Source organism: Ovis canadensis, chromosome 1 (genome assembly GCF_042477335.2).
Source record: "Ovis canadensis isolate MfBH-ARS-UI-01 breed Bighorn chromosome 1, ARS-UI_OviCan_v2, whole genome shotgun sequence".
Classification (NCBI taxonomy): Eukaryota; Metazoa; Chordata; class Mammalia; order Artiodactyla; family Bovidae; genus Ovis; species Ovis canadensis.
This window is the reverse complement of record NC_091245.1, coordinates 169,297,340-169,318,570: the sequence shown is the minus strand read 5'-3', so window position 1 is coordinate 169,318,570 and position 21,231 is coordinate 169,297,340. Positions and strand designations below refer to the sequence as shown.

Below are 21,231 nucleotides of genomic sequence, written 5' to 3'. Positions count from 1 at the left end.
TTGGTTAAATAATTTTAAATTATACTGTAAACCTATTAAAATATATTATCTATGCCACAGTTTTCCTGCATTCTAATATACATTATTTTCATCCTATTTACATTCAAGGTAATCTGTACAGTCAAGGTTGGGGGCTACTTAATATTCTTGCACTTCAAAACACTAGTCAAGTTAAATAGAATGAAGAGTAGGATATTAGTCATTATCATATTCTGCCAATTTCAAATTAAAAAGTATGCTGAATACCATTTATGGGCTAGAAAAACAAGGCAAAGGTAAAAAAAGGAAATGTTGCTTGTAAATGCTAATACTCAAATGAATTCAGTTGTGTTTTGCCATTTCTCAAAAAAAAAAAAAAAAAAAAGAGGGAGGAGACCTCAGCAGAAACCCACGAGGTAATACTGAACCGCAACATTTCAGGAGCTTTTATAAGAAATTAACAGGCAATTAATGCACCATGAAGCAGCACTCTGGTACTAGTGCAGTGCAAGTTGGTTTTCCTTTGTCTAACTACAGGCAGCAAATGAGGCACTTAACTATAAAATAGAAAAATAGGGTAGATTTAAGAAGAAATTCAAAATCATTCAGGAAAGATAATCAGCATTATTCAAAAAGTTAAAAATTCTATTTTTATTTAACACACATCAATGTTTCACATGCTTCACTAGGGAAAATCTTTTGAATGTAAGACTGCTGTTTGTTTGTAAGAGACAGAAAATCTTTCCTTTGCAAGAGATTCTGGATTTCTTCTCAACCTCAGGATTTCTTCTCAACCTGAGTGCTACATATTTAAAAACTGAGAAAAGAACATCTTACCCACAGTGAGGAAATGTTTCTAACTCTCAACATAGTATAAAATGTGATCCCTGACTTTATTCTTGGAAGGATCAGCTTTTATTTTATGTAACTTCAAAGAAGGGGACCTAGTGACTGTAACTGAATAATGAATACATATTTAGCACCTAAATTTAAAGAACACTTAATTATTGCCATAGTTTTAAATCATTGTACACACACAGACTGGGGGGAAGTCAGATATGTGTGTTCAATGATATTAGAACATTCTCAAAGATTAGAATCTCAAGCTTCCAAAAATTACCCTTGATTTGCAAATGCATTTATTAACATTCAAACACAGTATTATCATTTCTTCCTGGAGTTACAGATATATACTCTTTTTAATGAATAAAGAAATAAATGAGGTTTATTTTTTCTTTACCACCATTAAGTTGTCTTCCAAATGTGGCACTTTTTCAGATTTAGATGGAAAATAGTCCTTATTAAAAATGTCATTCCTATTCTACCACTGGTATTATTTTAAATGTTCTTTTCTATGAGGTCAAGAATGAAGTAAATGACCATGGGCCTCTGCTGAAATATATAAGCAAATATAAAGCAGGAACAAAGAAAGCGTACATTAATTTCTGGCAACATATTGGCACATAAATTCTTATCTGTGCATGTGCTTAGTCACTCACTCGTGTCTGACTCTGTGACCCCACGGACTGTGGCCTGCCAGGTTCCTCTGTCCATGGGGATTCTCCAGGCAAGAACACTGGAGTGGGTTGCCATGCCCTCCTCCAGGGGATCATCCCAACCCAGGGATCGAACCCAGGTCTCCCACATTGCAGGTGGATTCTTTACCAACTGAGCCACCAGGGAATGCTTATCTATGGGGTGAAAAATCACTAAATGAAAAGATAATAAATGTTTGGTGGGATATTATCCCAAGTGAATGGAGCCTATACCTAACAGAAATATTCTTGTGCTGCCCTTTAAACAAGCTTCACTTTAATTCTGGACAGACAACTTTGCTTCATATGTTAAAATTGATACATAACGTTCAAGTTTTCCATGAAACAACTTAATTATTCCCACTGAAAAATCCTAGCATCTTACCTTTTTTCCTGTTTGCTTACAAGAAGTCTTTCATGGATTAATAGGGAAGAAAAAGGTTTAAAAACTCATGTTCTTACTCCAAAGAGGCTGGCAAATTTCAATAGTTCACAATCCTATATGTCATTTATATTTACTGTAGCAAATTGCATTCCTCACTACATAATTAACTTTCTCACATACAGAAGAATTAAAAATTCTCTTATTTGCATCTTTAAGGTAAAATTTCTATCTCCTTTAAGGTATTCTAGTTTATTTCTGAAAGGAAATGAATACATCAAAACATCGGAACACTGTTGATGCAATTTAGTTGTTAATAAAGTGCATGTGGCTTTCAATATAAATATTGTTTGATACATTATAGCTAAATAAAAAGCTAACAAAACAAAAAGGAAGATTTACCTCAGTACCTAGGTTGCAGGGGAAAAAAAATAGTAACAAAACTGGGAGAAATATTCTTCTTCCCCCCCAAAAAAGCCATGAAAATATTCTTAAATTAAATAGACTTCTGCTTTTCAAGCAACCAGACATGCTACACAATAATACCAACATGCAATACCTGAAATGTAGAATCACATTCTGACTGCTGCCCTTGTACTTCTGCATTTAATTCACAATTCTCTGGTGTCTGGCTGACTTCATATGACAAAGCGGGAGATACGCCTTGAGCGACATCTACAGACGCACTATCAGATAAGACATCTAACTTTTCAGGGGAACGAGGTAGGTGAAGCTTACTATCTCCCGTCCCTTCATCAAAGTGTCTCCTCTCATCAGTGTCATCTAGCTGCTGAACTGAAGTTAGATACTGTTCAAGCAGACTATTATCCTGCTCACTGTTTGAGCCTTCCTTACTCCATTCACCATGTTCTTCACTAACATCCCCTACGTCTGACTCTTTGCCATACTTGACAGTGTCAATGGAATTCCCCATTATGGAACTTTCACTACCTTCTGTGGAACTTTTTTCAAAATCCAAAGAATCCTGTACACAGTGAACTTGTTCAGTTAAGGAGGAATGAAAACCAGAGTCTGGAAATTCTGGTAAGGATTTCTCTTGAGGAGCTTCATCAGGAGCAATGAACCAATCAGAATTTTGATCAGAAGATGGCTCCTGACTTTGGGTGAATAAAGGAGGTTTAGATGGCACCAGAGTACTTGATATAGGGGGAACATCAATATGGCAGGAACTTAGATGCTGGTCCACAGTCTGTTGCCAAGCTTGTAGAGACCTTACCTGCAAACCAAAGGATACAGTTTCACTACAAAACATAAATCACGCCTATTTTACAACTGTCCTTTGAGGTTTCTTTCCCCCCTAGACTCAGGAAGTTGGTAAACGGCAGATGGCAAAACTGGAGTTAGAAATGTCCTGACTCCCCTGATCCTTTCCACAGCACCCCCAGCTTAGACCTGGTTGGCAAAAGCGGTTCACGTTGTTGGAAAGCAGGAAAGCAGGGATGGGCCAAAGCAATTCACTTGCTCCTACTAGAAAGATAATCAGAAGCACAATAAGGCACATACAGCTCACTAAGGGGTCAATGAGGTTCTCAATACACTGAAGTCTATTTAACAAGAAACAATAGAACCTATTAATAAGAGTAGATTCTCTAAAATGGGAGTCTCATGCTAGATACCCATTTCAGATAAGAGTTTTTAAAAACTAATAATGCAGGATTTCCCCTGGTGGTACAGTGGATAAGAATCCCCCAGCCCATGCCGGCAACACAGGTTCAATCCTTGGTCTGGGAAGATTCTACACACCGCAGAGGCCATGTGCCACAACTACTGAAATTGGTGTGCCTAGAGCCTGTGCTCTGCAACAAGAGAAGCCACCTCAACAGAAGCCTGAGCACCACAATGAAGAGCAGCCCCCGTTTCCTGTAACCTCAGAAAGCCCTCTTGCAGCAATGAAGACCCAGCACAGCCAAAAATTAATTATTTTAAAAAGAGAGGGAAAAAACCTAACAATGAAGTATACACAACTCTAAAATACCTAAAAATTCCTGGAGTTCTTAGTAATACGATCTTTACTTCTTTTTCTTTCTTTTGGCCGCGCTACACAGCTTGTAGCATCTTAGTTCCCTGACTAGGGATCAAACACACACGCCCTGCAGTGGAAGCGTGCAGTTCTAACCACTGGACTGCCAGGGGATTCCCGGACCTTTACATTTTTAAAGTATACTTAGAACCTCAGAATTTTACTGTAACATATGCAACAAGAAAGCAATATAGAGATTTTTTTTGTTTCCCTTAGACCATCTTTCAAGGTAATCCTTGATAGTAGTTTGATATGTATCATTCCAGACCTATTACTATGTATTTTCAAAAATAACAGTATAGATAAAATCCTATTATAACAAATTCTTTTCTAAAAATACTTCCAAGGAATAATCACCGAGAACTATTTGTGGGGATACAATAGTAGTAAAACCAATGTCTGAACTGTCCCCATAGCGTGCTATTTCAGAATTCAAACTCTCTACCTGGAAGTCATGTGGACTTTTTAGGACATGCACATTGTAGCCATCACACACTGTTTCAATCATCTTTCATTCAAACAGTCTTAAAAGATAAGACAGCTACCTGAAACTTAAATTGGGCCTTTCATATCTATTGGACAATTGTCTAATATCCTTCAATTTAGCACTTTCCGTCAGTGTTATAGTTCTTTATCTTTCTGGTCAAAATTATGAAAATATTTTTGTTCAGATTAAATAAAATGTAACAAAATGCACTGTCCTAGTTCAGAGTTAGTGGCAGTGAACACAAACCACATCCTTAACCTTGAGAAAGGGTGCTACCTCACCAGTAACTATTCTATGATTACCTCAGTAAATCTAGAGTTTTTCTTCATTTACACAGTAGGTAAGTCAGCAGGAAGGGGCTTACCTGGTTCCAGAGGAATCTGACAGCCTCTTCTTGAACAAATTTTTGAATCCGTTCTTCATCTCTTTCTTTTCTTAATCTACAATAGTTCAAAGTCCATTACTGACACAAGAAAGGGTGCTTTGAATTGTACTTCTTATTATGACAAATAAACATATACATTGTAAAGAGATTAATAAAATATAAGTGCTTTCCACTTTTAGAATATCTAAGTGAAACTTTAGTTTTAAACTATGACTCAACATAGAAGCCAAATTAGATGTGACTGAAATTCAGATTATACTGATTCTACAAAGTATTGCTAGTACTGAAAAATAAAATATTAAATGGCTTTTTTTAATCTGGCCTCAATTTTGCAGCCAAACACACAGAAGGAGCAAGAGCAGCAGAAAGGATCAGAATCACAGCTTCAAAGAGAAGAAGAGAATGGTCTCCTCTTTGAAGAGACCAGCAGGATTAATCCCATCAAATTTCACATCCCTGTTTGCTCCAGGTCCTGACATACTCCTTGCTATCATCAACAGACTTCCCTGTGCATAACTTTCCCTCATTCATTAAAGTTTCACTGTGGGCTCACTGTCCCCCTTCCATACTTAAAACTTATCACAGGCCTACGGTTCCCTTAGCTGTCCAGTATCTCTTAAACTGTCACCCCGTTTTGTTCTGAAACTCTGACCTACTTTCTCCAGCCCCTCAAGCCTTCTTACTACACCATGTAGGACTTCTGAATTATAATCAGCAAACCCCCATATATACACTCAGATTCTTCTCTGAACTTTTCCTTGACCAAATCAGACACACTTCCAAGGGCCCTGTAGCCCTCTCAAGTAGCAGCTATTTTTTTCACTTATACATCAGGGTCAGAACACTGCTTCCACTGCTGTTTACAAATGATTCTTAACCTTCCTCCTGCAAGAACTCCAGCCATCCTGCTAAATTTCCCCAAACTCTTTTTCAAGTACTGAGCTCTCACTATCGGCCCCCATTCACTGAACCCTCAGCACTAGTATTCTTCTCTGCCCTGTGGCCCTGGTCATTTCTGGAGCCCTTGACATTCACATGGATGCTCTATCTAACAATCATCTTCAGTCCCACTCTGGCAGTAGTGGCGGTGTAATTGCTAAGTCATGTCAGTCTCCACTCTAGACTCAAGTATTTTGACTACACCATTTAAAAAAAACGATTTCAAGCACCAACACAAACCTCTCAGTTCACTTGTTCTTGACACAATCTGCAACAACCTGGATACCCAATCCTCATCTATGACCACCATTCAAATGATGTCTTTCTCCTGTCTTTCCTTTTACCTCATTTAAATTCCAAGATCTATCACTATAATCATCTCCCTTCAAAAAGTCTTCAGCTCCCTTGATCTTCCCTCTCTCCCCTACCATATTCACCTGGGAAAAAAAACCCACTCCTGGCTGAACTGGGTCCAAAATCAGAATAGAACAGCTGAGAGCTGCTGATAAAAATCACAGTTTCACTTATTGCTTCACACATTTCAGTTTTTCCTCACACTATCCAGCAATTCTCCATTCCCTTTGTAAGTTCACTTTTAAGATAAACACTCCATACTTCACACTTCTCTTCTTCAGCCTCTCATCTCACATCCTCACCCACTCCTTTCCAAGTGCTGACCACATCTTGTATATTACTGAGAAAAGAGAAGCACCCATCAGACAGGACTTCCACATCCCCCACCATCAATACCTACCACCTTACCCGGCCCTGCTCCTACCTCACTCCCTCCACTTGTGCACCGAACCTCTTCTCTCACCTTCTCAAGAACTTCCGCCCTGCACTTCTTTCATTGCTCTGCACCATCAGTTTTTCCTTCCTTATTGAATCATTTCCACCAACACGTAAACCTCCTCTGTATCTCCCATCTTCTTAATTCCAGATTCTCCTCTGGCAACCACCTGCTCCCTTCTCCTCCTCACAGCAACACTCATCCAAAGCTGGTTGTGCTCACTCTTCACCTCTCTTTCACTATTCAGTCCTTTCCAAACTGACTTCATCCCACTACCCCCTGAAGCTACTCTTAGGAAGCTCACTGGGCAGGAAAGGGTTAACTTAGCAGGACTGAAATGTTCAAACTCAAACATCCTAAAGACAGGACTGGCCTTGACCAGCTTCTGAGAGATAACCTCTAAACCTTTGGAATATCCTGCCTGATTAGAGCACCTTTGTACCTCTGAGACCTTGGTTTATGCTAACAATGTGCTTTATGGTGAATACCAGTTTGGTTCACCTGAGACCCTGGGCTACAATGTTATTGGTTTGACCTTGGGTGGCGGCTGAGGTCTGAGTAGTTAAGTTCAGTCATATGGACTGACCTAGGTTAGGTGACTGTCCGCCAATAAAAACCCCAGATGCCAAGGCTTGAGGAAGCTCTGTGGTTGGCAATACTTCATGTGTTTTCACTCATTGTTGCTTCAAGAATTGAGCCCCACCTATAAAACTGCACTGGAAGAAGACAACTAGAAGCTGGAACTTGGTCTCTCCAGAAGTTTGCCCTGTGTGTCTTCTTCCTTTGCTGACTGTAATCTATATCCTTTCACTCTAATAAACATGATCATAAAGAATAGCTTTTTTGAGTCAAGAGTCCTTTTTACAAATCAAACCTGGGCATAGTTTTGGGGACCTTCAACACACAGTCACTGCCAGTTGCTGAATCTGGTATACAGTTCTCGGTCCTGTTGCAGCACCTCTCTTCTCTCTTGAAACATGGCCCTGCTGGAGCTGGGACACACTCTCTCCCAGTTCTCCTCCCTCTCTGGCTGTCCCCTCTCAGTCCCTTTTACTCTTCCTCCTCTCCCACTTGCTAATCTCAGTAAATACTGACAGGTGCAGTCCTGATACTCAGAATAAATCTATGAAATCCTAATTTCCCTGGGTGACAGTCATGAAAACATGTAAGCCAGAGAATGAACACATAACTTCCACCATAGCCACCAAATTTTAACCCCTTCTAAGTCCCTACTGTTTTCCTTAATTCTTATGTCATCTACTGGGTTCTATGTAGACTTCCTCATCGTCTCACTTTTATACTCATTCAGTTTTTCTATATTTTCTGTATCTTCTGTGTTTAGGTACATAGACGTCCATAAGGCATGCATTTCATCCAACATTTACTGCTATGCTGCATCTATATTCCAATCTCAGCACTAGATAAGGAGGCACGTATTGCAGTCTTTGCTCTCAAGCTGCTTTCAGTAGTGTCAGAGACAAACCTAGAGTGGCAACATGGTATGGAAAGTGTCCCAGACACTAGAGTTTGATTCAGTGTTCTGAATCAAAGCTAAGAATCTGACACCCCCAAACCAACAAAACAGCATCTTCACAGTAAAAGCCTTAAAACGGACTTCTCACCCACCTCCTTATTTCACCAGTTAGGCAGACAATGTGTTCTTGCATCCTGCGAAGACGGATTTCATAGCGCACATCTCTAGCTTGTGGGTTGTAGTTCCTGGCATAAAAGCCCCGCCAACAGGCCTGAAGCTTGGTGGCTGCTTCATTCAGTTTCTGGAGGGCAACTTTATCTTGTCCCAACGGAACAGATTTCTGGGTTAACAGCCTGCAGGGAAGCTTCTCTGAAGCTATTTGAGACCTGGCTTCTTCACTGTCTGGCTGCATATGGAAGACATTGTGTCCAACTGACTCAGGAAAAGACGTAAGACTGTGGGTGTGATCCTTCAAGCCAGCACTGGTGACTGTTGGCTCAGGACAAGCTAACAGTCCATCTTTCTCATTTACCTCTGTACCAACTGCACTTTTTGTCATCTGAACAGAATTCTCATTTGCAGCCCCCAAAGCCTTTTCCTCTTCCTTGTTTGATAAGCTCTGGTTTTCTGGCCCTTTCACAGATTCATCTGCAGCAGCATCATCTTCTAGGCTCAAGTTAATGCCTTGCAGCCTCAGCTCCACTGTAGGTGATACTGGAGAGAGTCCTGATGCAACTGGCATAAAAGTAGACTCTGAAGAGAGGAGACTGCAATTTAACTTGTCCTCATCGGTCTGGATGTCTTCCAGGTGCAGGTCATTTCGAGAATATCTTGCAGTGTGTACAGAGGTTGGAAAGTTATTCTTAACAGCATGTGATTGGTCATCATGACTGCTTATCCCAACCCAAGAATTGACTTGGATGACAGGTTCTAAAAGAATCAACAGAATGTCACTGGAAACATTAAATATTTATGGAGGGATTTTTTTTCAGTTGCATCCCTTTAATGAAATTTAATCCCTCAAATATAGTAAAAGGCAATGAAATTATTTCAGTAATTTCCTCCAAAATGCCTTAAAATAGCAAACCAAATATTTTTAAGAAACTAAATTCTTGCAATAATCATAAAAATAATCAAAGTACTAGGTCAAGTCAAAAGGTGGCAGTCCTCTGAATGTTCTCAAAAATTAAGACATTTAATAGGTATAGATGTCTGTGTATATTGTTGTTGAGCCACTAAGTCGTGTTTGACTCTTTTGCGACATGACCCCATGGATTGTACAGCATGCCAAGCTCCTCTGTCCATGAAATTTTCCAGGCAAGAATACTGGAGTGGGTTGCCATTTCCTTCTTTAGGGGATCTTCCTGACCCAGGGGTTGAATCCACATCTCCTGCACTGGCAGGTGGATTCTTTATCACTGAGACAAAAGGGAAGCTGCCATTTGTGTAATATACATATGTAATAAAATAAAAGATCCAAATGTTCACTTGAGCTAACAAGTAAAACATTCTGAAAATATGTACTGTTTCCTGTTTTATGATACCAAATAGATCAAACAAAAAAGGACCGGAGATCAGTTAACTTCTTACCGCTTTCTGGGACTATCTGGCCATCTTGAATGGGGCTGGAATGCTCTGGCACAAATGATGCCCTTGATTCAACAGGAGACGACTCTTCATTGTGGCTCTGGTTCATTAACTGCCTCTGGTGAAATCTAAAATCAGAATACCTCATGTGATTTCACACAAATCAAAAAAAGAAAGCTTCTCTGCTTCCTTCAACAATTCGCCAGGTAACAATGTCAAGAAGGGAGAAGTTTACAAGTTTTCAAAGTACATACCTTTAATGACCTCAAAATTACAAAGTCTCATGGATAGAAAATGTTAAGAAATTTATTTTTAAATCACAGTCAGACACCATCATAAATATACACACACAAACCTTCAAAGACAGGATCTCTGATGAAAGACGTGACTACTAAAAATGCTTCTAGTATATATAACGTTAGTTTTTTTTTTACTTTTTTTCTAAAAGCTTTATTTATTATTTAGTTTTGCCTGCGTTGGGTCTTTGTTGCTGTGCATGGGCTTTCTCTAGCTGTGGTGAGCGGGAGCTACTCTTTGTTCTGGTGTACAGGCTTCTCACTGCAAGTGGCCTCTCTGTTGCAAAGCTTGGGCTCTAGAGCTCGGGCTCAGTAGCTGTGGTGCACAGGCTTAGCTGCTCCACAGCATGTGCCATCTTCCGGGACCAGGAATCGAACCTATGACTCCTGCATTGCCAGGCGGATACTTAACCACTGGACCACCAGGGAAGTCTCTATAACGTTAGTATTTTAAAGCCCATGTAAAACACCCACATTAAAAGAACAAATGAAGTTATTTTAAATCCCAGGCTGCCAGGCTGCTAGGCTCTCCCCACTCAGGAAATGACTAGCAAGCAATGCAGCTACTGGGGAGGAAACCAGATTGCACTGCGTGGTTTGGCTCCTCTGAAAGCCCACTGTGGTGACCAGGGCCCCAGGGGTCCAGAAATGTGGCTGCAGCACTCTCTCCAATCCTGCTAACTCTGCAGGAAAGTTTCATCAGCCGCTACAGATAAATGCGCTCACCTCTGCTTGCTCAGAATCTTCTCTAGCTTGGCATCCTCTGCAGTTTGAAGGCCCAGCGTAGAAGTGAGAGGACAGACTGTAGCCAGATACTGGACAAGCTGGATGTGCTGGCCAGGCCGATACGCTCTCCCCTTGCCTTGACTATATAGCCATTCAGCTTTTAAACTGGAATTGGGGGACAGAAAGAAGGGCTGGCACTGGGGTAGACAAGATACATTTTCAAGCAGTAATGATCTTCCTTCTTAATATGCCTTTCCAGCATCACTAGATGTTTTTCATGAATAACATTTCAGTTAAAAAGAAAAATTATCCTCTGCTTTACTCTCCTTATTCTTGTTATGGTTTAAACATTTTTTCTTGCTTAGGGGCACTTCCAATGATTTGTACTAAATGGTTCCAAATATTTTAAAATTATCTTCAAAGAAGCAATAAGTATTCCCTCCATTCACTGTCAAACTGAAGTACCTAAATACATAAACTGTGTTTAAATTCATTAGTTCATAATGATAGTTTTTTTAAAGCCAACTGGTCACAGTTGAAGGATGCTAGTGAGCTATCATCTCATCATCTTTAAAAACTGATAAAGGGGGAGAATTAAATATTATTAATTCCATTTTTCCTATACAAACTATACCAATGAGTAACCAAATAGTTACTCCACAGAAGTATTCCAGCTTATTTAAAAATGAATTATAGAATTAAAATTTCACCATTTTGCAACTCTCAATGAATTAATGGATTTAGGCACTGACCGTTAACAGCTTCTCATAACATAAGAGACAACCAGATACCATGTGCCTCTCAACAGGACCCAAAAAGCTGTTCTTGACCCCACAAAAATCTGATCAAACCTCCACCTCCAACTACCCATTTACAGAAAACACAAAAGAGGAGAGTATGTCAAAGCACATGGGGATGCAGCAATTGGCAAAATAAGCACAGTAGGAAACTCTGTAGGACAAAGAATCTGATTTCTTCAATAACCAAAAAGAGAAAAGAAAGCAAAGCAGAGAGACAGGGGGCCCACAGAGAGATCTGAAAGCATCATCTTGGACCTCTAGCCAAGCTGACCTTTCAAATGACTCCAGCCCTGACTGTGATCACACCACAAGACCCCAAGTGAAAATGACCAAATCAGCACAGCCAACCCATGCAGCATGCAATAAACAGTAAACTTTTAAGATACTGAAAAAGAGAACAAGAAAGATATATTTTAAATACATCAAGTAATTACATTGTATGGCCTTATTTGGAACCAGTTTCCAAAATTCTATTTAAAAACTGCATTTACGAGGACTAAACATAAACACTTAATATTTGGTGTTATTAAGGAATTATTGTTAAATTTTTTGAGATGTGATAACAGTATTGTATTTATTTCTTTACAGACTGACATTTCTCAAACGTCCCACATAGCTCCCAAATTGGAGTGATTACGAAATAGGCTGGAGTGATTATGTTTGGAGTGATTACGAATAAGGCTGCTATGAACATGCTTACGCATTTTTTTCCAGCATATATAAGTACCTATTTCTCTAGGGTATATAGCAGAGTCAAATTGTTAAGTCATAGGGTATTTATATGTTTAAATTCAGTAAATACTGTCAGTTTTTCAAAGTGGCGCACAATTTATACTCCTAGAACAGTTAATGAGAGTGCCAATTGCTCTACATAGCCATCAAAATTAAACATATTGCTCATACTTCTAATTTTAGCTACTATGGTGGGAGCTCCATAGCAACAAGGAAAAAAAATAATCTTTCTAAATTATCAAAAAGTCACTATAGTGGGGACGGGAGTTATGATGAGTGGGACAAAGAAGACCTCTGCAGTGCTGGTTACATTTAGTCTTCTTTTCAATGGTGATTATACAGATATTCTAAAGTATTACATTTAAACTATTTCTAAATTATATGCTATCACAACAAACTGGAAAATTCTTAAAGAGATGGTAATACCAGACCACCTGACATGCCTCCTGAGAAATCTGTATGCAGGTTAGGAAGTAACAGTTAGAACTGGACATGGAACAACGGACTGGTTCCAAATAGGGAAAGGAATACGTCAAGGCTGTATATTGTCACCCTGCTTATTTAACTTATATGCAGAGTGCATCATGAGAAACGCTGGGCTGGATGAAGTACAAGCTGGAATCAAGATTTCCGGGAGAAGTATCAATAACTTCAGATAGGCAGATGACACCACCCTTATGGCGGAAAGTGAAGAACTAAAGAGCCTCTTGATGAAAGTGAAGGAGGAGAGTGAAAAAGTTGTCTTAAAACTCAACATTCAGAAAACTAAGATCATGGCACCTGGTCCCATCACTTCATGGGAAATAGATAGGGAAGCAATGGAAACAGTGACAGACTTTATTCGGGGGGGCTCCAAAATCACTGCAGATGGTGACTGCAGCCATGAAAGTAAAACACACTTACTTCTTGGAAGGAAAGTTATGACCAACCTAGATAGCATATTCAAAAGCAGAGACAGAGACATTACTTTGCCAACAAAGGTCCATCTAGTCAAGGCTATGGTTTTTCCAGTGGTCATGTATGGATGTGAGAGCTGGACTATGAAGAAAGCTAAGTGCCAAAGAATTGATGCTTTTGAACTGTGGTGTTGGAGAAGACTCTTGAGAGTCCCTTGGACTGCAAGGAGATCCAAACAGTCTATCCTAAAGGAGATCAGTCCTGGGTGTTCATTGGAAGGACTGATGCTGAAGCTGAAACTCCAATACTTTGGCCACCTCATGAGAAGAGTTGACTCATTGGAAAAGACTCTGATGCCGGGAGGGATTGGGGGCAGGAGGAGAAGGGGACGACAGAGGATGAGATGGCTGGATGGCATCATGAACTCGATGGACGTGAGTCTGAGTGAACTCCGGGAGTTGGTGATGGACAGGGAGCCCTGGCGTGCTGCGATTCATGGGGTCGCAAAGAGTAGGACACAACTGAGTGACTGAACTGAACTGAATGACTAATTTCTATATTCATATTTCAAGCAATATTCAGCTTCTTAATTTGTAGTAAGCTAGAAATGAGCTTGTCAGTTAATTCCCATGATAAATGTGACATTGGAGGGGTCACGTTCACCTTTCCTTCTGAGAAATCACATATCCATCCAGGACTCGGAGGCTTAGGCACCAACTGACGATGTATGGCCGATAATCAAACCCTGGGATGGAAGGTGTTGCCATCACACATGGATTATTCATGATTGACAACTGTTCCAGTTCAGTTAAGGATGCCAGAAAAGAGACCTGGAACAAAGGACATCTTTGTTGAATGAAAAGGACTACTCAGTGGCAAGCACAGGGCTTCTGCTGATTACACATCTCTGGCAGTTTGGGAATGCAACAATTTCCCTCTTGTTTTGAAAAGTGACAAGTAATACTCTTATATTATCCACTGACTCCAAAAATTCCAACAATATGGCCATCTGTTTTTGCTGCACAAAGTCCTTTAGAAAGCACTGCTTCCTAGCAAAGAGAACCCTAGTTTGAAAACATAATAGAAGCCAGAAAAAGGTACAGAGTATGCCTTATTAACCCCTTTAATGTAGATGTCCCTCCACCAACAATCACTTCCCAGTGGAGTGAAGAGTGTAGCATTACAAATGAAATTAAGCCTTAATAACCTACTGACATTAAATAAAAGTGGAAAGAAAAATAATGGTCTTCTGGAGCCACGTGTTTCACCCTGATAGCAGTTTCTTCCAAGATGCTCATCTAAAGCAAGCTCACCACCTTTTCCTGCCATCTCTCCTGAGTTTCCAGCTCCCGGGATCCCATAAGACACCCTCAAATTTTACCTCATTTAAGTCCCGGATTTCATTTTCCGCCAAAGAAAGTATAGCAAGACATCTGGGTAGATAAGCAGGTGCCATTCTAAGAGAGGTGATGATATTTCCATGTAAAAGCAGGGTCTTGAAAGTAAAAATGCAATGAATTACAAATGGAAATAGACAAACTGGTCTATTTTGATAAAACCAAAATAATGTATACAAAAGGAAAGTGATCTATTTTATTACAACTTCTCATCACACATAAATCAAAGACTATTAATGCTAGAAGGGTCTTAGGTGGCCATTTGGTCCAACTCTCTTTTTACATCCATATTCTAAGCTCAAGAAAGTTTAAGAGTTGCCAAAGAACATATGCTTAGTTTAGCAAAAGGCATGTTGCAAGTTATTTAAACTTGACCAACTTTCAACATACTTGTTCATTTCCTTTTAAAACATCAAAATAGAGGGTGAAAAAAGTGAAAGAAAACATTCATTGAAACAAAAAGCTACAGGGAATTCCCTCAGGGTATGGGTTCCATCCCTGGTTAGGGAAATAAGATATCCTGCTGCTGCTGCTGTTAAGTCGCTTCAGTCGTGTCTGACTCTGTGCGACCCCATAGACGGCAGCCCACCAGGCTCCCCCGTCCCTGGGATTCTCCAAGTAAGAACACTGGAGTGGGTTGCCATTTCCTTCTCCAATGCATGAAAGTGAAAAGTGAAAGTGAAGTCGCTCAGTCGTGTCTGACTCTTAGCGACCCCATGGACTGCAGCCCACCAGGCTCCTCCATCCATGGGATTCTCCAGGCAAGAGTACTGGAGTGGGGTGCCATCCTGTGTGCAGCCAAAACAACAACAACAATAAAGAGAAACAATCAGGTAGAAAGCAAATTTTCCAGGAAAGAGATATAACCCACAAACTATGATTTGCAACTATATTCTCTTGGTAACTTAAAACTTGAGGAAGGCAGAATGTACTTGATAAACCTGACTCAAATTCAAATTAAGACAGCAACAATGAAAAATAAACTGAAGACTCTCAATACCAGGATTCTGATAAAGTAATCATGCCTCCATTCCAGAAAAAAAAAAAAACTTTCAATCATCTTTAGTTCATTTGAATTCTCTCAGTATCTGATTACATCAAATTGTTTAGAGTAATTGTTATGATTTCTGCTAAAAAAATGGTAAAAGTTGAGCTAATAATACTATTTCTGGGGCTTAATGAATTCATCTCACGCTAATGATATCCAACGGAGCTAAAATATGGAAAAAGCCTACTCACGTTTTATGAAGCTGTTGATTCCAACTGTTACATATTTATTTTATTGCATTTCCCTCCATAAAAAGTGCTATAGGCAACAGACTTTCTAAAGTGAGGTGAATTTTGATAATTTAATAATATCTACCACTAAAAGGAAATAGCAGTCTTCAGTGTCAAACAGGAATGATTACCCTTAATCCCACCAACATGTTACGCACTATTGATGCTATACAACTAAAGCTACTAATGTTGACGGACTAGGCATGAAGGGAATTTCATCATGTTTGTTGAACAGTAAATAAGCATTAATTTTAACTACAATGACCAGTTTCAGTTAAAGCAAATCAGTAATAGAAATTAACAACAAAACGTTTCACACTTAATTTCTGGTACACTAAGGAAATCCAACCAGTCCATTCTAAAAGAGATTAGTCCTGGGATTTCTTTGGAAGGAATGATGCTAAAGCTGAAACTCTAGTACTTTGGCTACCTCATGCGAAGAGTTGACTCATTGGAAAAGACTCTGATGCTGGGAGGGATTGGGGGCAGGAGGAGAAGGGGACGACAGAGGATGAGATGGCTGGATGGCATCACAGACTCGATGGACGTGAGTCTGAGTGAACTCCGGGAGTTGGTGATGGACAGGGAGGCCTGGCGTGCTGCGATTCATGGGGTCGTAAAGAGTAGGACATGACTGAGCGACTGAACTGAACTGAATAGAATTTTTATCATAATGATCACAATTTATTCTTGCAGATCTATATACGGATCAATTAGGTCACTTTCTCTTGGTATTTTAGTATAAAGTTTCAGAAATGACATAGAAAACACACTTACCTTCAGTGACACCAATTTAGATAGATCACCTATCTGGGGTATGTTATTGTCTGATAAATCAAGATGTTGTAGAGAGGTGCAGGTGTTAATTTGTTCCATGGCCTATTACAAGAAAAGGAAATGTATTTCATGCACACAAAATCCAAAAATGGAAGCCTTCCTTGCAGCTTCCTACTTCCTTGTAGCTGACCCTCGTCCCTCTTCCTTACTGTCAGAAGCAGAGGAGCAGTGCTTAGCAAGAGAAAGACAAGGCAGTGGCAACAGAATTAGACATATTGTTATATAGCAAGTTTCTACCTTCATTATCCCTCATCATATCATGCCAGATACTTACAGCTTGAAGGAACAGTGATGACACATGACAGTTGATATAGCATAGAGTTTACACGTTAACAGTGGAGCTAAACTGCTTGGATTCAAATCCTGGCTCAGCAACTTCTTGACTGTGTGAGCTTAGACAAGTTACTTAACTTCTCTGTACTTCAGTTTCTTCATCTATATAATACACATGAAGACTGTACCTACTTTATAGGCTGTCATGAGACTGAATGACTTAAAACAGTTAAGCTAGTTAGAAGAGCAAACCTTACATGCTTGATAAGTCAGTTTTCTTCATTTAAGACCATTCCCTTGTCTTCAATATCAAAAAATTAGACACAGAAAACAAAAAATACAAACAATAAAAAAAAAAGACACAAAAATACTGATTAACTTACCCAAAACGATTGTTACTAAGTGGTGGAAGCAGGACCAGAATTGAGAGCTCCTGACTTTTAAAACATTCTGTTCTTCACTGTACCATTAAACATGCACACAGAGCTTAATTCTGCATGAATTTTCAAAATGAGATTTTTTTTTTTTTTTAGTTTATGGTAACCAAAATTATCTCTGGGGAATGGGAGTGGATACTTTCATTTTTTATTCTACTTAATTCTCTACTGCTTAAATTCCTTGTTCATAGCAAATACTTTTGTGAAGTTAAAAAAAAAAAAACTACTAAAAAAAAAAAAAAGAAAGAAAGAATTCACCTTGAGATTATTTCCTGCCAAATTCAGCCATTCCAAATGAACCAGTTCCTTTAGGCCTTCCACAGAGCCAATGCTATTATGAGGCAAATTTAACACCCTGAGTTGGGTCAGTTTGGCTACACCCATCATCCGCACCAGCCTATTATTAGCCACTGACAACTGAGGAAAGAAAACATATCATTATTCTTACTTTCACATTAGGGTGGCGAAAAAGATTTGTTTATATGGTCAAACATTCCCAAATATATAAACTCAGTTTGTACTTTTCACATATATTGTCTAAATATTCTGCAGTGTGACTATTTATTATTGCTGTCACTCCTAAGCAATAGAAAATAGAGATAAAGTTGAAGAATCCCACACCTCCTCCAAGTACTAAAAGAAAATATCTTCAACACAGCAACTACTTGAGAATGTAAACTCCACAATAATGGAGTCCTTACATTGTCTCCATCAAAATCTAGAACAATGTCAGACACATAAGAAGGGTCCAATAAATGTTGAATGAATGAATGAATCAACTTTTTACCTCCACCATGAGGTAACACAAAATGTTATGTTATTTAGCCAATATAAAATGTTTTCATTTTTAACAAATGCTCTTTGTATAGTCTACATTAGAGGTGACAAAAAAAGTGTTAATCTTCTGGAGAAATTTTTAAATTATCATTTAATAGTCATCATGAAAAAATTAATTTTTAAAATTTTTACTAAATTATTTTATTTTTAAATTTATTTTAGCTATTAATTATTTATAATTTAAGGCAATACTTACTACTTTCTAGGTTTACAGAGTTACATTTGTTACCTTACTGCTTTATTTTGTATAATAATAAACTGGTCTTATATAACTATTTCCCCCACACAGCAATACCTACCTGTACTAATTGTTTGCATTTCTCAAGATTTTCCAATTTAATAATCTGATTTTTATCCAGAATCAAAGTATGAATATCAGTTTCACAGGGTAAGTTTGGGCTTAATTTCTGTAGCCCTTGCCCTGACCAATTGACCACTGATCCTTGAAAAGAGAAGGGAAATTGTTAGAAAACACAAATACAAAGCTAAGCATAGGGATAAAATTATACTTACAAAATCTTATACATTTAGAGTTAGAAAACACTAGAGCAAAATAAATATCAAGATTTTAAAACTAAAGCAATCAACTTTTCAGTGACTACAGAATGAAATTATTCACTTTCCTTTAGAAGTATCAGATTATAACTAGATTTGCAATATTCATGTATGGATGTGAGAGTTGGACCATAAAGAAGGCTGAGCGCCAAAGAATTGATGCTTTTGATCCGTGGTGTTGGAGAAGACTCTTCAGAGTATCTTGGACTGCAAAGAGATCAAACCAGTCAATCCTAAAGGAAATCAGTCCTGAATATTCACTGGAAGGACTGATGCTGAAGCTGAAATTCCAATGCTTTGGCCACCTGATAGGAAGAACTGACTCTTGGAAAAGACCCTGATGCTGGGAAAGTCTGAAGGCAGAAGGGGAGGACAGAGGAGGAGATGGTTGGATGCTATCATCGACTCAATGGACATGAGTTTGAGCAACCTCTGGGAGATGGTGAAGGACAGGGAGGCCTGGCATGCTGCAGTCCATGGGGTCACAAAGAGAGGGACATGACTCAGTGACTGAAGAACAACAACAACTCAAGTTTCTATGATATTAAATACTCTGGAATTCTTCACACTTAAATGTGAACTATTATTCCATATTTTATGCCTAAGTAATGACTGTATTTTTTTAGATGTAACTAATCTTTTGATAGAGATCAACCTGCTTACAACCTAACTACCAGTATACCATAAAGTGCCCAAACTATTTTGAAAATCAAAGTATAGTTATGTTGACTTAGCTACAAGATGAGAATAATCTACCTACTTCATTACATTGATATGGAGATGAAAATCAAAACCCTATGAACAGCACTCAATCCCATTCCTGGCACATAGCATTCATAATAATCATAATAATATGATTTGGTATACTTAACAGACGTTCAAATTCTGGCTCCACTAAACACGGTGGTTTATTGGGCAAGTTATTGATCTCTTTGGGGCTCACTTGAAATGGCAACCCACTCCAGTATTCTTGCCTGGAGAATCCCATGGACAGAGGAGCCTGGTGGGCTACAGTCCACCGGGTCGCAAAGAGTCGGACACGACTGAGCGATTTCACTTTCACTTTTCTACTCTCTAAGATAGGAATGATAATAATACCTGCCTTATAATGTTACAGAGAAAATGAGATTAAAAAAAAAAGACACTCAAAACATAATCTGGCTCATATAAAAAGTGCTTTATAAATGTTAACTGCTATACTATCAGTATATTCATTGCCGCGGTGGACTGGGGAGGTGGAGTTTAAGAGTAGCTGCTATCTGAGGGAGGAGGGGCTAGAGAAACTGCCAATTTCAAATTTCTACCCAGATTAAGATTACTGCGGGAAATAATTATGCAAGATAGCTCTCCTGAAAGATATCAACGTTTTTCCATTGTCTAATGGCTTCTAGCATTTGGGAGGACAGGTGGTAATTGGATTTGAGAGTTTGATGAAAGCTATGTACCGACCCAGGAAAATGCAGAGCCTCTGCACACAATTCAGAGGGATCGAAACACCTCTTCGACCCTCTCTCTCTCACATAATGAGCCAGATCTAAGCGGTGGAAAGGGGCATCGACCCTCCGCCCTGGCTGTGACCCAGAGCTTCCGAGCTGTAACCAAAACAAAGGAGCTCCACTCACACAGTACCCACGGAAGCACCCACACCCCACGCTTGGGCAGCGACCAAACTAGATCCCAGAATACCGTCTACATAACAAGGGGTGGTGAACTGTGGGCTCTGAATAATCCTCAGATTTTATCTTGGCCATTGGGACACTTCCAAGAAAGGGTCCAACGTCAATCTAGGGAACTGTGTTAGAGAGTTTCTTGAACGTTCTAGGAACTGAGAGAAAGGGGGAGATTCTACAGTTTTCACCTGGGTACCCAGAACTCAACGTAAACATCCAAGAACGGTCACCGCTGCCAGAAACCCGCAGACCAGGCATCCTCAAGAGCGCGGGACCCGCGGCGCCCGGTAGCGCTAAGGTCTCTGGGGGTTTGTAGTCCCTTGCTTGGACCTCGCCGCGACACTGCAGAACGAGGCAGCGCCTAAGGGACTACAATTCCCAGAGGGCAGCGCGCCTCGGCGAAGCCCACAACTCTGCATCAAAAGAACTGGTCCAGAACTGCACCCATTAAACCTAGCCTTCTTCTCTCCACCTGGCAACTGTTTAATTCAGTTCTATGGAGTAAACCTCGGCACCCAAGGGTGGGGATCGCCTTACCTTCTCCAGGAGGCAAAGCCGCGGCGGCACGCGCCGCCGCCATACTTCCCGCTTGCTGTTAATACCAGGCAACCGTCCTCCCGGCTGCTCGGTGGAGCTAGTGGTTGGGAGGAGCGAGCTTGAAACTACAGCTCCCAGGATGCACGGCACCCAAACGGCCCAATTGGCTGCCTGCAACTAATAATGCGAAACCGGGTTAGAATCTGAGCCGCAGTGAGTTTGTGAAACCTGGTCAACTCCCTAATTTGGCAGAGAAGCAAACTATTATTAAATGATCATTTCACTGTTTTTTCCAGATGTTTTCGAAATTTGACACTTTTGTCATCGAAATGATTATAAGGTCTCTACTCAGTGCAGACC

General features: G+C 39.7%; 1 protein-coding gene across 1 annotated transcript; it reads right to left on the bottom strand.

The window, feature by feature from the left end:
• Positions 1-1,095: 1,095 nt before the first annotated feature.
• On the bottom strand, positions 1,096-21,000 carry CEP97 (centrosomal protein 97). Its single transcript, XM_069552318.1, has 11 exons — positions 20,872-21,000; positions 18,409-18,551; positions 17,531-17,689; positions 16,503-16,604; positions 14,432-14,545; positions 13,714-13,880; positions 10,622-10,786; positions 9,603-9,727; positions 8,165-8,942; positions 4,789-4,864; positions 1,096-3,133 (listed from the first exon to the last, which is right to left on the bottom strand). The coding sequence occupies exons 1-11, from the start codon at positions 20,912-20,914 to the stop codon at positions 2,429-2,431; spliced, it is 2,577 nt and encodes an 858-aa protein (XP_069408419.1). The 5' UTR covers positions 20,915-21,000; the 3' UTR covers positions 1,096-2,428.
• Positions 21,001-21,231: the final 231 nt, after the last annotated feature.

What these genes read in the sequence shown, in the direction of transcription:
- CEP97 (XM_069552318.1), bottom strand. Translation starts at nt 20,914, where the DNA reads ATGGCGGCGGCGCGTGCCGCCGCGGCTTTGCCTCCTGGAGAAG. An exon ending in AAATCCGGGACTTAAATGAG is followed by an intron (nt 13,881 to 14,431) that starts GTAAAATTTGAG and finishes CCTTTGTTCCAG; the next exon opens with GTCTCTTTTCTGGCATCCTT. An exon ending in TCAGATTCCTCTGGAACCAG is followed by an intron (nt 3,134 to 4,788) that starts GTAAGCCCCTTC and finishes TTTGGTTTGCAG; the next exon opens with GTAAGGTCTCTACAAGCTTG.